We start from the raw sequence: 17,127 nt of genomic DNA, 5'->3' as shown, positions 1-17,127 counted from the left end.
CTACATTTTGTTATTGTGACAGACTGACTTCAGGTGCAGAGAACACCTTGTTCCACTATGTCTTGATGGAAACGGTTCAGGGGATCTTCATCGCTCCGACTCACAGAGAGGTGGCTCAGCTCAGCGGCTCCATCCACCCACAGCTCATCCGCAACTTCCACCACTGCTGCCTCTCCATACGGGCCGCATTCCAGCAGAGCCTGCCAGCCAGGGTGAGTCAGAGTTAAATGAATATAGTCTCAACCTCATCCCTTATCTGTAGAAGTGCAACGGATCATAAAACTCACAGTTTGGATCGTATCACGGTTTTTGAGTCACGGATCGGATCATTTTTCGGATCAGCAAAGACGGGGCTCAACAAATATAACTTTGTTTTCCATTTATTCATTAAATAACTTCAAGAACACTTGAAGCAAATAACTTAGGGCTATAGTCTTACATGAGACGATGAATATTAGGACTACACTTTTTTATGTTTTTGCGTTGTTTATATGTCCGTCTGTCGCTACGTATGTCCATCCCATTCTCATGAAGGTCATATTTCAGGAACGCCTTGAGTGAATTGTTCATTCAAATATTTCATTTACAATACTGTAAGACAAAGAAAAGCAACAAACCATCACAAATGACATATGCGCTCAAGAATAACAGCGTCAGTAGCTCCTCTGGCAATAAATTCTCCCCGTCGGGGAATCGAACCCCGGTCTTCCGCGTGACAGGCGGAGATACTGTCCACTATACTAACGAGGAAGGATACTGTCTAGTGGGACAGCCATATTCTTTGAATAGACAACATAAGACAATGACATTTGGACTACATCTAACTATTTGTGTGATTTATCAGGGTATTCAGTTTGCTGCCCTGATGTCCTCCGGTACGTCATTCCAAAGTCCAGGGACGGTGACAGAAAAGCCTCTGTTTGCCACCTCTGGATTTGAATGGAACATTGTAGGATCTCAGGGAGATTAACATTAATAAATACTGTTAGATGTAGTCCAAATGTCATTGTCCTATGCTGTCCATACGAAAATGATGGCAGTTTGTATGAACATTGTCCTTCCTCGTTAGTATAGTGGACAGTATCTCCGCCTGTCACGCGGAAGACCGGGGTTCGATTCCCCGACGGGGAGAATTTATTGCCAGAGGAGCTACTGACACTGTTATTCTTGATGACGTTAGCTTTTCTCATGGTTGCAGAAGTAAAGCTAAAACCAATAGACAAGAGAAGGAAGTCAAACCTTATCTTCAGGTTTAGTCTACACATTGGTTTTGACTCTGACAACATGGGACTAGAGCTTAAACAATTACTCAATTAATTAATTGATTGACAGAAAATTGGCAGCAAAACTACGTTTTAGCCAAAAATGCCACATTAGCTACTTCCAGCTTCACAGTTGTTATGGTTTGTTGCTTTTCTTTGTCTTACAGTATTGTAAATGAAATATTTGAATGAAAAATTCACTCATGGCGTTCCTGAGATATGACCTTCATGAGAATGGGATGGACTTACGTAGCGACAGACGGACATATAAACAACCCAAAAACATAAAAAAGTGTAGTCCTAATACTTAAGTTCTTTGCATTCAGTGTTCTTGAAGTTATTTAATGAATAAATGGAAAACAAAGTTATATTTTTTGACCCCCCCCCCCCCCCCCCCCCCCCCCCCCTTTCTTTGCTGATCCAAAAAAATTATCCGATCCGTGACTCAAAAAACGTGATACGATCCAAACTGTGAGTTTTATGGTCCATTGCACTTCTACAGACCAGGGTTCAATTCCCCGACAGGGAGGACTCATTTCACAAAGAAGCAACTTTACCACTAACCATGTTTCTTTTATCAGTTCTCCTGGTTGCAGAAGTAAAACTACAACACGTAGGAAATTCTAATGACCCTTGTGACCTTTGTGCCAATTATGCTAAATTTCCCTCATGGCGAGATTCGACTTTCTACATGACAATGGGGTAGACGTTCTTAGGGACAGATGGACAAAGGGACGGATGGACATATAGACAACACAGAAACATTGAAACAAACAAAAAAAGCTATTTTGAAAAAGTTTGTTTTTAAAAGTGATTTATCAGGAAACTCAGTTTGCTGCCCTGATGTCCTCAGGTACGTCATTCCAAAGTCCAGGGATGGTGACAGAAAAGCCTCAGTTTGCCACCTCTGGATTTGAAGGGAACATTGTAGGATCTCAAGGAGATTAACATTAATAAATAATGTTAGATGTAGTCCAAATGTCATTGTCCTATGTTGTCCATTCATTTTTTTTTTGCTGTCCCAATTTACATTGTCATCCTTCCTCGTTAGTATAGTGGACAGTATCTCCGCCTGTCACGCGGAAGACCGGGGTTCGATTCCCCGACGGGGAGAATTTATTGCCCGAGGAGCCACTGACGCTGTTATTCTTGATCACATTAGCATTTCTCATGGTTGCAGAAGTAAAGCTAAAACCACAAGACAAGAGAAGGAAGTCGAACCTTATCTTCATGTCAGTCATTAATGTGTTTCACCATTCAGGAAATTTTGCAAATTTAGCTCAAAGGTCCACTTGGACTCAGGGGGTGAACTAATTAGAATTTCCTACGTCTTGTAGTTTTAGTTTTACTTTGGTTTTAGTTTTACTTTTGGCCTGGCAATCTGCAGGGGGTGCAGACAATGGAGGTTGCAGCAACAGGGAGGACTGGATGGGGGGAGGGGTGGATGACTGATCCCTCTTCTTCTCCTTGAGGAGGGCCTTTATTTCAGGAGTGATCCAAGGTTTTCAGTTGGAAAAACACCGTACAGTCCTGGTGGGTACGGTGTTCTCCACACAGAAGTTGATGTAGTCTGTTATGCAGTGAGTGAGAGTGTCAGTGTCCTCCCCATGGGCATCACTGAATACTTCCCACAGTAGAGTCAAAATAGTCTTTCAGAGCCTCATCTGCATCTGATTACAAGTATAAAAGTATAGATAGTAGATACAAGTATCTATATAAACTATATAAACCAAAACCCAAGATATTCAATTTACAACTTAAATCCCTAACATATCCTACAAACACATGAAGATAAGGTTTGACATTTCTTGTGGTTTTAGCTTTACTTCTGCAACCATGTACTCAAGAATAACAGCCTCAGTGGCTCCTCGGGCAATAAATTCTCCCCGTCGGGGAATCGAACCCCGATCTTCCGCGTGACAATGTAAATTGGGACAGCAAAAAAAAATGTATGGACAACATGGGACAATGACATTTGGACTACATCTAACAGTATTTATTAATGTTAATCTTCCTTGAGATCCTCCGATGTTCCCTTTAAATCCAGATGTGGCAAACAGAGACTTTTCTGTTACTGTCCCTGGACATCAGGGGAGCAAACTGAATTTCCTGATCAATCACTTTTAAAAACTCACTTTTTTAAATTAGCTCTTTTTTGTTTGTTTTAATGTTTCATTGTTGTCTATATATCCATCCGTCCCTTTGTCCATCTGTCCCTAAGAACGTCTACCCCATTGTCATGTAGAAAGTAGAATCTCGCCATGAGGGAAATTTAGCAAATTTAGCACAAATGTCCACTTTGACTCAAGGGTGAAATAATTAGAATTTCCTACGTCTTCTAGTTTTACTTCTGCAACCAAGAGAACTGATAAAAACAACATGGTTAGTGGTAAAGTTGCTTCTTGGTGCAATAAATTCTCCCCGTCGGGGAATCGAACCCGGTCTTCCGCGTGACAGGCGGAGATACTGTCCACTATACTAACGAGGAGGGATGCCAATGTCAATTGGGACAGCAAAAAAAAAATGGATGGACAACATAGGACAATGACATTTGGACTACATCTAACAGTATTTATTAATGTTAATCTCCTTGAGATACTCCGATGTTCCCTTTAAATCCAGAGGTGGCAAACAGACTTTTCTGTTACTGTCCCTGGACATCAGGGCAGCAAACTGAATTTCCTGATCAATCACTTTTAAAAACTCACTTTTTAAAATTAGCTCTTTTTTGTTTGTTTTAATGTTTCATTGTTGTCTATATATCCATCCGTCCCTTTGTCCATCTGTCCCTAAGAACGTCTACCCCATTGTCATGTAGAAAGTAGAATCTCGCCATGAGGGAAATGTAGCAAATTTAGCACAAATGTCCACTTTGACTCAAGGGTGAAATAATTAGAATTTCCTACGTCTTCTAGTTTTACTTCTGCAACCAAGAGAACTGATAAAAACAACATGGTTAGTGGTAAAGTTGCTTCTTGGTGCAATAAATTCTCCCCGTCGGGGAATCGAACCCCGGTCTTCCGCGTGACAGGCGGAGATACTGTCCACTATACTAACGAGGAGGGATGCCAATGTCAATTGGGACAGCAAAAAAAAAATGGATGGACAACATAGGACAATGACATTTGGACTACATCTAACAGTATTTATTAATGTTAATCTCCTTGAGATACTCCGATGTTCCCTTTAAATCCAGAGGTGGCAAACAGACTTTTCTGTTACTGTCCCTGGACATCAGGGCAGCAAACTGAATTTCCTGATCAATCACTTTTAAAAACTCACTTTTTTAAATTAGCTCTTTTTTGTTTGTTTTAATGTTTCAGTGTTGTCTATATGTCCATCTGTCCCTAAGAACGTCTACCCCACTGACACTGACTCCTCCGCACTCCTCATACACTCCACTCTATGACCAGCGCCCCACCATCATAGTAAAGTATGTTGAGAAAAGTCATAGTACAGTATGTCAGAAAAATGTATTAAAAAGTCAAAATTTAGGCTCTTACAACATGGGACTAGAGTTTAAACAATTACTCAATTAATTAATTGATTGATAGAAAATTGGCAGCAAAACTATGTTTTAAGCTAAAATGCCACATTAGCTTCTTCCAGCTTCACAGTTGTGATGGTTTGTTGCTTTTCTTTGTCTTACAGTATTGTAAATGAAATATTTGAATGAAAAATTCACTCAAGGCGTTCCTGAGATATGACCTTCATGACAATGGGATGGACATATGTAGGGACATGCGGAAATATAGACAACCCAAAAACATAAAAAAGTGTAGTCCTAATGCTAAACGTCTCATGTAAGACTATAGCCCTAAGTTCTTTGCTTTAAGTGTTCTTGAAGTTATTTAATGAATAAATGGAAAGCAAAGTTATATTTGTCGACCCCCCCCCCTTTCTTTACTGATCCGAAAAATTATCCGATCCGTGACTCAAAAACCGTGATATGATCTAAACTGTGAGTTTTATAATCCATTGCACTTCTACAGACCAGGGTTCGATTCCCCGACAGGGAGAATTCATTGCACCAAGAAGCAACTTTACCACTAACCATGTTGTTTTTATCAGTTCTCCTGGTTGCAGAATTAAAACTAAAACTACAAGTCGTAGGAAATCTTAATTAGTTCACCCTTGAGTCCAAGTTGAACTTTGAGCTAAATTTGCAAAATTTCCCTATTGGCGAGATTTGACTTTCCACATGACAATGAGGCAGACGTTCTTAGGGACGGATGGACATATAGACAACACTGAAACATTAAAACAGACAAAAAAGAGCTAATTTGAAAAAGTGAGTTTTTAAAAGTGATTTATCAGGAAATTCAGTTTGCTGCCCTGATGTCCTCAGGTACGTCATTCCAAAGTCCAGGGACGGTGACAGAAAAGCCTCTGTTTGCCACCTCTGGATTTGAATGGAACGAACATTGTAGGATCTCAGGGAGATTAACATACCCTACAAACACATTAATCATCGCCATGAAGATAAGGTTTGACTTCCTTCTTTTTTTGTCTTGTGGTTTTAGCTTTACTTCTGCAACCATGAGAAATGCTAATGTGATCAAGAATAACAGCGTCAGTGGCTCCTCGGGCAATAAATTCTCCCCGTCGGGGAATCGAACCCCGGTCTTCCGCGTGACAGGCGGAGATACTGTCCACTATACTAACGAGGAGGGATGACAATGTAATTTGGGACAGCAAAAAACAAATGCATGGACAACATAGGACAATGACATTTGGACTACATCTAACAGTATTTATTAATATTAATCTCCCTGAGATCCTACAATGTTCCCTTTAAATCCAGAGGTGGCAAACAGAGGCTTTTCTGTTACTGTCCCTGGACATCAGGGGAGCAAACTGAATTTCCTGATCAATCACTTTTAAAAACTCACTTTTTTACATTAGCTCTTTTTTGTTTCTTTTAATGTTTCAGTGTTGTCTATATATCCATCTGTCCCTAAGAACGTCTACCCCATTGTCATGTAGAAAGTAGAATCTCGCCATGAGGGAAATGTAGCAAATTTAGCACAAATGTCCACTTTGACTCAAGGGTGAAATAATTAGAATTTCCTACGTCTTCTAGTTTTACTTCTGCAACCAAGAGAACTGATAAAAACAACATGGTTAGTGGTAAAGTTGCTTCTTGGTGCAATAAATTCTCCCCGTCGGGGAATCGAACCCCGGTCTTCCGCGTGACAGGCGGAGATACTGTCCACTATACTAACGAGGAGGGATGCCAATGTCAATTGGGACAGCAAAAAAAAATGGACAACATAGGACAATGACATTTGGACTACATCTAACAGTATTTATTAATGTTAATCTCCTTGAGATACTCCGATGTTCCCTTTAAAGTCATAGTATAGTATGTGATTCAAAAATAATCTAAATTAGTTCCTGAGGTCGGACACGCTTTGAGAAGCCTCGACTCTCCTCCGTCACCATTCAAGGAGAAAGAACCTTCTCTACGTTGATGCTTTTAATGAATCAACCGATTGAGGCGTGTTGTTTTCTCTCCTGCAGGGCCGTCGGGCTGCAGACCGGCCTCAGGGCGGTGGTTGGGGTCTGGGTCCCGTGAAGGAACACGGGGTCCTGTTTCAGTGTAAACCTGAGAACTGGACCGACCAGAGGAAGCCTGCTCCCACCATGACTTACTGGGTCATCGGGTACGTCAGCTTTTTATCCACAAACTGCACCGTTTGAGCCTTTTTCCTCATGTGCCAATCTTGTTTTTCCAGACGGATGCTGCTCGAGCCCGTCCCTCAGGAGTTCTACGTGTGTTTCCATGACTCGGTGGCAGAAGTTCCAGTAGAGATGGCCTTCAGACTCTCCTTTGGCCTGGCCTTGTGATTACTACATCTGTGACAATGGACTCTCACACTACAACGTTTCTTCTTCTGTTCCACTCTCAGGAAAACAAATCAAACTGAGGCGCTTCCTGAAAGAACTCGAGCGCAAATGTGGGGAATTTTTACGATGGTTGTCGCAAATAGCAACTGCTTTTTTTGGGCCTCATTGCTCACCATAGATGTGTGCAAGAGTCTGTGTGTAGACGGAAAGCCACTCAGTTCATGAATACCTCAGACACTTTGGTGTAAACCTCTGCTCAGAGCAGTCAGCGGCTGTAAAGTTTACTAAGCACGAGTCTCCATGTAGACCGGACAAATAAGGTTGTATTGATATTGTCACCATTTGTTACCTAATTTAAGATGTACAGTTTTGTATGGAATTTGAGTCACTTGTTACAAAATTGAGATTAAAGAAGGAAAGCCGTTTCTCTTTTATTCTTTAACAACCTTCACGCGCCTCTAAACATAATTTTACATTATTGACAAAATGATAAATAAACCAAGGAAGTGGAAATAATGGTACTCTTTCTCCCAACTTGACAAAAATATAAATTTGATGTCGTCTTCAAACGGACACTGCACAAATGGAAATTATAATGTCTTTGGTACTACGGTTTCTAGTTCTGAACATTTAATAATGTACATAATTAAATTGTGTCGCCAGCGTCTCTGCTTGGAAAACCATTATTATGAATACGTCAATGTAAAGTCCAAATTACACACATCTGTACAGTGTGCATTTTATCAATATGACCACGTGGACGGTACCCACCTTCATCACCTCCATCACCTTCATCACATCTCGGCGCAGTAACAGAACTACATTTGCGTCCATTTGTAATTTATTCGTCCCTTTAAAGTTCGAGCAGCAGGTTCCTCTTGTAACACTGGAGGCTGCAGAGAGGAACCCCGGTCTTTGAGCAGCAGTACTTCTTGAGGTTGGTGCAGCCGCTGACCCCGCAGTTCACCGGGGCTGCCGGTGGAGGACGGGGAGCCGTTGGCGCCGGCGGGGTGACCCCCGAGGGGAAGGAGACGGCAATGCCCTGGACGCAGTCGCTGTACCGGATCATGGGACACTGATTCAGCTTGGACTTCCTCTCTCGCATGCTCTTGATCTTGGCCTTGCTGGTTTTCGTCAGTCTCTCTATCGTCTGGTTCTTGCTGTCTTCCGCCTTCTTGGCCGCCTGCAGGCGCCTCTTCCGGGCTCGTTCCTCCCGCTTCTGCATCATCTCTACGGTCATCTCTTTCTCCTTGTAGCCCATGGGCAGCTCCAGGAGAGGCTGGCTCTGCTGCTTGTGTAGCAGGGCTTTCTGAACATGTACACAAGCACAAACACTCAGGGATATACGATTACAGCTACATTATGGTGGACGGAAGTACGCGTTTCCTGCTTCCTCACCTGTCTGGCCGTGAGCAGAGACTCGTCCAACTCCTTCTTCAGCTCCCCGTTGTCGTCGAGCTCTCCCTTCTCCAGAGCGTCCAGCCACCGCTCCTCCTCGTCCACAGGAACCCTCAGCATGCAGTCTGAGTCTATGTCTGGCATAGGGGATGTGGCCAGGTTACTGTCTTCATCTGATACAGGACAAACATGAATGTGTCGTTTAACCACGGCCAGAACATTGTCTCGACCATGCTACATAAAAAAACCACTAGTATGAAGTTAACTTGCATTCTTGATTTGAATGAAGGAGAATATCCATTTATCCATTAGAAATTATATTTAGCATTCAGGGGACGTTGTCTTCATTAATGTAAATATGTACAACTATTAAATAATGTTACTTCCTGACCCCCGACCTCCGTGTGGACATGACTGGTACAGAGAGTTTTCTGTCTCAGATGGTTGTGTTGGAAATAATAAATTCAGTATGAACTGACTCAACCTGTAAAGAAAATTAACTGAACGAGGGGTGAGAGCAGATAACGGATTGTTCACATCAGCTCCAACTACATTTAGAAACTCGCTTCTTTTAGATGTAACGAAGCCTTTAAGACCAGGAGAAGGGCACACTCCTCCTGATGAGGACAAACTACGTCCTGCATGCCTGTTTCTCTGGCTTTTTGGTCTTATTTTGTTTCAATGTAACAGCTTGACAACTATGCATTCACTAATATTTTGACCCATGAATCAAAATCTCAACAACAGAATATAACTTGTCATCAAGCTCCAGTGTAAAGTATCTCAGTATTAAACTATTGTAACTTACCCAGCCAGGCCCGATACTGCTCCAAAGGCACAGAGGGCTCATCGTCGTCTTCATCGTCCTCATCATCGTCGTCATCGTCATCATCGACATTATTAATAATCATCAAGGGAGAGGGAGGACAAGCCACACCGGGATGCACGGTGAAGGTGGGAACGCTGTCACGGACGGGGAAACAGAAGCGAGTGATTGTTGGTTTAGATGGAAACGAGCGCCGACACGAAGGTTCACTACCAAACCGGCCCCCGCTCAGCGCCCCGCCTCACCTCTTGGTCCCCAGCGTCTGGCCTCCCAGTTTGATCTTGAGGCGGAGCTGTGGAGGAGGACGAGGAAGCACGACGGGCTCCGGGAGCTCGGGGAAGCTGTGGTGCTTCCTCTTGTGCTTCTTGTGCTTCTTGTGTTTCCGCTTGTGAACGCTGTGCAGGCTGGAGCCGCCTTCACCTGCAGAGGACGAGAGGAAAGCAACACATGAATACAATAAACTAGTAAATAATGATTTTAGACTGATTTGCCATTGCAGCAAATGCATGTAGAGCAGTATAGGACACACACCCACTCAGAGATCAGGAATTTGCATAATAGTCACGCCAATAAAGCCACATTGAATTGAATTAAATTTCAGCCACACTAGATGATGTGATACAGCTCATTTAGATTTACATGCATCCAACATAACCAGTAATTCTGCTGTTTAAACAGGTGTTGACTCAACTGTTTGGTGTGCAGTTAGTGATGATGTTAAACTGTATTATACAGGTGAGAGGTGTTTGTTATTCAGCCAACCCTCTAACCTGATACATACGGGGTGGACAAAATATTAGAAACACCTCTCAGCATAACTGCAATACAATAAAACAGCAACTACAACCTCCAAAACGACCATAAAGTTGAACCAACACATAAAACAGCTTCAACATTATAACATTAATGGAGGAATATACTCACCAAGGAACCTGGGGTGAATCATGTCTTTTCTTTTCCCCATTGAAACGACGCCGGGGATGTAAAAGCCAAGAACAGGACCGTCAGTCTGCAGCTTCACGTGGCAGCAGACATCTCAACGTTATTTACCTGAGGAGAGAAACACACCTGTTATCTTAACACTGGATGTAGTTAATGCAGCGTTGATAAAGAAGGAAACACTTACGTGGATTTAAGTGCATGCAAATGTTCTGTATTTGTTGTGTTAGCTAAGCCATAACGGCTCATTTATTTTCCATTTAAATGATACAGGCGTACGGTTAATTGTGAACACGGCCGTTAGCTTTACGTTACCTTATTTAGCTTTACGTTACCTTATTTAGCCGAGAGAGCGCTCACTCGGTCTCTAGCATGCACCCAACGCCCGAACAAAACTCCCATCGAATAAAAACATTCACGTTGAAAGAAAAAGACGTGACACAAACTGTAAATCTGAGGCAATTTTTAACTGAAACTGATTTTAAACGAAGCTCTCGTTATACGGTTTGTCTTGAGTAGCTAGTTAGCTCGATTGAGCTAAGAAAACAACACGGAAGTTCATCCTCTTCGTCACTTCCGGTCGTTTTTAACCGTTACATTCGATTCTCTGCCATCTAGTGGAGAACAAATACATTAAATAACCGGCGGTTTTAATCAGTTTTCTTTATTGTGAATGAATCTAACGAGTTATGTGACATCGACTCCAACAAGAACATTTACAAAATATAAGCGAAGTAAATGAATTGCTAGCTATAAATGTGTTTTTTTTTCTGTTCGTGTGCTTGCTGTGTGCTGTGCTGTTTGTGTAACTCCCGCCCCTCCCCCATCTGCTCAGCGCAGGCACAGGACCACACATATTGACCAATCAAATGCGGCTTGAGAGAGCGAGAGTGAGAGAGAGAGAGAGAGAGAGAGAGAGAAAAAAAACAACAACAAAAAACGGCTCCAATCAGGAGCCGGCTCCCGTCGTTCACGTCAAAGAGCCGGCTCTCAGAGCCGTTTCGTTCGCGACCGACACTTCACTAGTTTCAAGAAATACGTTACCCAGAAGCCACTTGGGCGCTTCAGCCGAGATACGCAAGGTCAGTTACACAGCTGAATGTGGTCGAGTTAAACCCGTAATTCGTTCAGTATACTTGACGTTAACGTGCTCGTTGTAGTGTGCACGTGTCTCACTTTAACACATCTTATTGTACATTAATCAAACGTAACGGTGCTGCTGCTCTTATCTTCTCAAAGTAGGGATTACAGTTGAGTAACGCAATCATTGTGCATCGTGGAAACCATTATAAGTTTGTAGTTATTAAGTTGCAACGTTTTATACTAAACACAAAACACAGTGTATAAATCGATATGTGAGGGTTAAATGTTTATCATTTTTATAATTTCGCAGGAACCATGAATTACGCTCGGTTTCTCACCGCTGTGAGCGCAGCTAGAAAGACCTCCCCTATCCGGGTGCTGAGTAAGTATTTATTTATTACTAGTGCGGTGCAGTGGTGTATAGTAACGAAGTAGAAATACTTCGTTACTGTACTTAAGTAGTTTTTTTGGATATCTGTACTTTACTTTACTATTTATATTTCTGTTGACTTTTACTTTTACTTCACTACATTTTGCAAAGAAAACTGATACTTTGACTCCGATACATTTCCCCTGAAACCTTCGTTACTCGCTACAAAATAAAATCTATTTTAAAAAATAGAAAAATGACTAACTGAGACAACACTTTCACGTGTGTTATTTTGCCGTGCTCCAGTATAATGACTCCAGTCGTCTCATTACACAGACGAGACGATCATTACGCACAGACAAGAAAACACGTTGTTGTTGTAGTATCAGCTGTTTGTTGAACAGTAGAAAGAGTGTATAAAGACTGGGTCCCGCTGTGTTACTCAGGCTGCACTACAGCGTCTATTCTCAGGCGCGATCCCACTACTGACCGGCACGGGGGCTTTGACCCGTAAAGTACTTGTACTTTTACTTTCAATACTTAAGTACATTTAATATCAGAAAACTACTTTTGATATTTAAGTACAGTAAATATGAGATACTTTAAGACTTTTACTCAAGTAGTATTTTAATAGGTGACTTTCACTTTTACTGGAGTCGTTTTCCAGTAAGGTATCTTTACTTTTACTCAAGTATGGCTTTTGGGTACTTTATACACCACTGGTGCGGTGCATGCAGCTTTCTGCAGAGCACCTGAAGTCCATTACCATGTCGGTTAATGTCAGGCTTTAGTGATGCATAATGTCTAACACATGTCAATTTATTGAGCACAGGAGGCTAAAACTGGGCCATATTTTGATTGCACACACAGAGAAGCAGTCATTGAAGTGCTAAAACACAATTAATAAATACATTAATTGCCTAAACGTGTATTAGATTTTTTTTTCTCCATCTAATCTATTTCTCCACCCGCGTGAAGCCGAGCTGCAGCAGCGGTCGCCTCCGTCCCTGATCTCTCTGGCCGGAGGAGCGCCCAACCCCAACACCTTCCCCTTCCAGTCGGCATCCTTCAAGATGAAGAACGGAGCGACGCTCACCTTCGACGAGACGACGATGAAGAGGGCCCTGCAGTACTCTGCCTCTAACGGGTGAGGCATCAACACAGGAACCCTCGGTACAGAGACACTTAGCTACACCAGAAAAGTGTGTTCAATTTATTTTGCATCGCCCCAAAATCACAAATTTGCCTCAGAGGGCTTTACGATCTGTAAACATCGTTATCATTCTGCAAACAGCCGTTATCTCTTTTTTTTTTTTTACAACCTCTGTAAACTCCAAAGCCTCGAGTGACTCGCTCCACCTGCAGATTCAGTTCAGTGAGAGAGATGTGAGTGTAATCTCCGTTCCTGTGTAGAGTACCCGAGCTGCTGACGTGGATGAAGAGCCTGCAGAAGGACCTCCACAACCCGCCGACCCAGACGGACATGTGTGTGACCACGGGGAGCCAGGAAGGACTCTGCAAGGTGCCACCAGCTGCAACGCTGCCCTTTACTGCCTCACGCTGTTTGTGTAGCCAGGGTCAAATGTTAAAAACAAAAGGATCGTTTAATTGCTTATAAACATGATTTTAAAAGTGATTTCAGATTTTGTTTATGTTTTAGGTGTTTGAGATGCTGGTGAACCCCGGAGACAACGTTCTGCTGGATGCACCCACGTATTCAGGCACACTGGCAGCAGTGAGAGCGCTTTCTTTTTACACACACACACACACACACGTACAGTTGCTCAACCTTCTGTGACCCTCTCCCCTTTCGTCGTTCCTCTGTAGCTCCAGCCGCTCGGTTGCAACTTGATCAACGTTCCCAGCGATCAGCACGGCATGATACCCGCAGCCCTGAAGGAGGTTCTGTCTCGGTGGGACCCCTCAGAGGTCCAAAAGCCCGGCAGCACCGCCCCCAGGGTCCTCTACACCATCCCCAATGGAGGTAACCCCACCGGGGCCTCCATGACCACTCAGAGGAAGCAGGAAGTGTACGAGGTTTGTCTTCCCCCCCCTCAGCCCTAGATGCACACACTGCATATGATTTATGACTCTGCTAATTAGAGCTTGTTACAAGGCTGGTTTCCACTAACGTCCTCCCGTCTGTTTAATAGCTGGCCAGGCAGTACGACATGCTCATCATCGAGGACGACCCCTACTACTTCCTGCAGTTTGACAAGGTACAAAGTTCACTCACCTCGTTCACGATCCAAACTGATCCACGATTTTTCATTAATATTGTTACTGTTTGGCAGCCGTGGGCTCCCACGTTTCTCTCCTTGGACGTTGACGGGAGGGTCATCAGGACAGACTCCTTCTCCAAGATCCTGTCTTCAGGGTGAGCGTCTGTGTCTATCGGTTTAATGTGCTCGTGTAATTCCCCACCGGTCACATCTTTTTTTTTCTCCAGTTGAGGTAAATCTTAACTTTGAGCCACATTATGCAGAAATGCACCAGCATGTTGATGTGTGTCTGTGCCTTCCAGGCTGAGGATCGGTTTCGTAACCGGTCCCAAACCGCTGGTGCACCGGGTGGAGCTGCACATCCAGGCCTCGACAATGCACACGAGTACCTTCACGCAGGTGAATGAAACATTAATCCTGCTCCGTCAACATCTTGCGTTCCTGTGTTGAGTAACTTTGTCGTTTACTTTTATTCATTTTAAACTCTTGTCTACTGTTGTCTAACGTCTTTGACGCTTTCTGTGAATCCTCCATCAACTTGGCATCTAAAACCAAAAACGCAACATAAGTTTATTATGCATTACTTCATCGTGCAGCAGTAAGCACACATCAGGGCGGTGCAGTTTTGGAGTCTTTCCAGCTTCTGTTCCCGTCACTCAGGCACGCTAGGATTGTATAGCCTCACCAGCGAGAAGGTGTGTGTGTGTGTGTGTGTGTGTGTGTGTGTGTGTGTGTGTGTGTGTGTGTGTGTGTGTGTGTGTGTGTCGTCACGCTACGGCTGAAGCCAAACAGGACGTTGCTGCGCGTCTGGATGAGCAGCAGCTGCAGAGGAGTTTTAAATGAGGAAGATGAGGGAGATTAATTAGGATCTGCAAAAAGATCTGCTGTGTTTCAATCCTCGCTGCTGCTTTCTCTTCTAATCTGGACTAAACGTTGGCAATAACTCAATGACAAATATTTATGCTCTATCAAGAAAGAAAGGTGTGTCGTGCTCCAACTGCACTGTGCTGATAGAAAGGCTCATTTTACAGTCAAATCATGTGGCTTCTTCAGCCTTTGCCAGTCACTGCATTACATAACCTGCGTGCTTCATCCGTCCAGCTCATGGTGTCTCAGTTGCTGCACAGCTGGGGCCGAGAGGGTTTCCTCCAGCACATAGACGGGTACGTCGCATCCGTGCATGACTGGTTTGACTGGTGAAAGAAAAGCAACTAGATCCGTTTCTTAACGCCCACAGTGCCAATAACACAAGTCATTCACTCTGTTTCTGTTTCCTCTCACAGGGTGATTGAGTTTTACAGGAAACAACGCGACGCCATGATCAGCTCTGCAGACAAGTGGCTCAAAGGTTTGTGAAGAAAGTAAAAAGAAAGGAACACACACTTGATGTAAACATAACTGTTGTAAAGACGCACTTAGTGGCCATTATAGGAACTACACGTTAAGTCATTTCCACATTGAAGTGTTGATTTATGTCACATGGAACAACAACCACGACATTTGTGAAAGTGTAAACTACCTAAATAGTCCAGATGTAGTTACAGCGATGATCATTTTCAGAGATGAGCTGACAACAAAGACCACAGAAGGGAAATCCTGATGTGTCAGGAAGCACACACCCAGGCTTTTCTTGTTTTTCTCCTTGTGTGTGTGTGTGTGTGTTAATAGATGTAGCAGAGTGGCACACCCCGTCGGCAGGTATGTTCCTGTGGATCAAAGTGAAGGGCATAGCTGATACCCAACAGCTCATCATGCAGAGAGCTTTGGAGAAAGAGGTCAGCACACGTTGTGTCCTTATTGTGTTTCAGTCTAAAGCCTCACATATTAATCTCTTCTTGTGGCTTAATACGGAACAAAACCCAATTAACTCTGTCCACTGAAGGTTAACACACACACACTGTACTACTAATATGCAAAGAATATGCAGGTACCCAGAATGCTTTTCTGTGTCTCGCACCAGGCTGGTTTTGGTGTCTGAATAGAGTGTAGGATGGTGTATTTAAAGTGGCCATTGTGTGCACTGTGAGTGGGTTTAGCAACGGAGTGATTTCCTTCACACACACACACACACACACACACACACACACACACACACACACACACACACACACACACACACACACACACACACACACACACACACACACACACACACACACACACACACACACACACACATTTGTAAATCCCTGCTAGTGGGTAGCTGATTAGCCGAGGATAAACATGAGTGGGTACAATCAGGCTTTTCCAAGGTTCTGCACAGTTTCCTCACAGCAGTTTTTAAGACTCCCCAGTCTCTCTCGAACAGAGGAGAAAAAAACCGACACTTCAGATTTGAAGAGAGTCTTTGTCAGTGTTTTATCCTTCCCATGATTCAAAGCTGTAATAATTGCTCTCAGGCCTCTCTGTCGTAACAGCAGATCAGGGATTTTTAAATTGCAATATTTCCGAAAAGATTTGAAAGGAATAGTTTTGACATTGCTACGAGTTAGATGAGAAGATTGATACCACTCTGGTATTTGTCGGTTACATACGTAGCTACAGCACAGCAGCGGATTAGCTTAGCTTAGCACAAAGACTGAAAGCAGGGGGAAACAGCTAGCCTTGCTCTGTACAAAGCCTGAGTCGTGTGTGTTTTAAAAGGTACTGCTGGTTCCTGGAGGTGTCTTCATGATCAACAGCAGTGACCCTTGTCCCTACGTCAGAGCGGCCTTTTCTCTCTCCACACCAGAGCAGATGGACGAGGTACACACACATACATACATACATATATATATATATATATATATATATATACATATATATATATATATATATATATACACACACACACACACACACACACACACACACACACACACACACACACTCTATAATGACTAATCTCTCACGATCACTTCAACAGGCTTTCAGAAGACTCTCGTCTCTCATCAAAGAGGCTTTGTGATCAAAGATGTAGTTTTCCCGAGAAGATGCTGTATTTGTTGTGAAAGGATTCTATTTTCAAATATATTATTAAGCTTTAATATATTTTGATATTGTGTAACCTCTGATTATGTCTATATAGTCAAGAGGAGGAACTGGATGTACTGTACTTAGATCAATGAGTTTTACAAAAAGAAGAAAAATACTGTGAATTGCACTACACAGGGAGGATGTCTTTATGTCTTACATTTA

At 43.0% G+C, this 17,127-nt stretch overlaps 3 protein-coding genes across 7 annotated transcripts in view; 2 read left to right on the top strand and 1 right to left on the bottom strand.

Moving 5' to 3' along the window:
- The window catches only part of intu (inturned planar cell polarity protein), a gene marked incomplete at its 5' end in the record, with an annotated part of 22,136 nt that extends 14,601 nt beyond the window's left edge, over positions 1-7,535 (top strand). For both annotated transcript variants that reach the window (XM_079185109.1, XM_079185108.1), the window contains 3 exons: positions 23-212; positions 6,786-6,928; positions 7,001-7,535. In XM_079185109.1, the coding sequence (XP_079041235.1) occupies positions 23-212; positions 6,786-6,928; positions 7,001-7,112 (445 nt within the window). In that variant the 3' untranslated portion in view covers positions 7,113-7,535. The remainder of the gene's footprint in view (positions 1-22; positions 213-6,785; positions 6,929-7,000) is intronic.
- Positions 7,529-14,033, bottom strand: ino80b (INO80 complex subunit B). Of its 3 annotated transcripts, none has more exons than XM_079185114.1 (6): positions 10,611-10,830; positions 10,261-10,386; positions 9,582-9,756; positions 9,319-9,473; positions 8,511-8,647; positions 7,529-8,421 (listed from the first exon to the last, which is right to left on the bottom strand). In XM_079185114.1, exons 2-6 carry the CDS (start codon positions 10,298-10,300, stop codon positions 7,966-7,968), a joined length of 963 nt encoding a protein of 320 aa, XP_079041240.1. In that variant the 5' UTR covers positions 10,301-10,386; positions 10,611-10,830; the 3' UTR covers positions 7,529-7,965. The 3 variants fall into 3 exon arrangements, with proteins under 3 accessions (XP_079041240.1, XP_079041239.1, XP_079041238.1); XM_079185113.1 differs by lacking the exon at positions 10,611-10,830 and adding an exon at positions 13,965-14,033 and having other exon boundaries at positions 7,532-8,421; positions 8,511-8,683; XM_079185112.1 differs by having other exon boundaries at positions 7,532-8,421; positions 8,511-8,683.
- On the top strand, positions 11,193-17,127 carry aadat (aminoadipate aminotransferase). Of its 2 annotated transcripts, none has more exons than XM_079185110.1 (14): positions 11,193-11,357; positions 11,669-11,740; positions 12,707-12,875; positions 13,142-13,250; positions 13,389-13,463; positions 13,556-13,765; positions 13,882-13,947; positions 14,023-14,105; positions 14,253-14,349; positions 15,052-15,113; positions 15,234-15,298; positions 15,619-15,725; positions 16,594-16,695; positions 16,856-17,127. In XM_079185110.1, exons 2-14 carry the CDS (start codon positions 11,674-11,676, stop codon positions 16,895-16,897), a joined length of 1,254 nt encoding a protein of 417 aa, XP_079041236.1. In that variant the 5' UTR covers positions 11,193-11,357; positions 11,669-11,673; the 3' UTR covers positions 16,898-17,127. The 2 variants fall into 2 exon arrangements, with proteins under 2 accessions (XP_079041236.1, XP_079041237.1); XM_079185111.1 differs by lacking the exon at positions 11,193-11,357 and adding an exon at positions 11,441-11,525.

The sequence above is a fragment of the Pholis gunnellus genome (genome assembly GCF_910591455.1).
Source record: "Pholis gunnellus genome assembly, chromosome: 23".
NCBI lineage: Eukaryota > Metazoa > Chordata > Actinopteri > Perciformes > Pholidae > Pholis > Pholis gunnellus.
The sequence above is the reverse complement of the archived record's forward strand: the minus strand, read 5'-3'. Positions and strand labels throughout refer to the sequence as shown.

Coding starts and splice junctions, on each gene's coding strand:
- ino80b (XM_079185113.1), bottom strand. CDS start 10,300: ATGGGGAAAAGAAAAGACATGATTCACCCCAGGTTCCTTG. Junction 8,684..9,318: donor GCAGTATCGGGCCTGGCTGG/GTAAGTTACAAT, acceptor GTCCTGTATCAG/ATGAAGACAGTAACCTGGCC. Junction 8,422..8,510: donor CTCTGCTCACGGCCAGACAG/GTGAGGAAGCAG, acceptor GTACATGTTCAG/AAAGCCCTGCTACACAAGCA.
- aadat (XM_079185110.1), top strand. CDS start 11,674: ATGAATTACGCTCGGTTTCTCACCGCTGTGAGCGCAGCTAGAAAGACC. Junction 15,726..16,593: donor AGAGAGCTTTGGAGAAAGAG/GTCAGCACACGT, acceptor GTGTTTTAAAAG/GTACTGCTGGTTCCTGGAGG. Junction 16,696..16,855: donor CACCAGAGCAGATGGACGAG/GTACACACACAT, acceptor TCACTTCAACAG/GCTTTCAGAAGACTCTCGTC.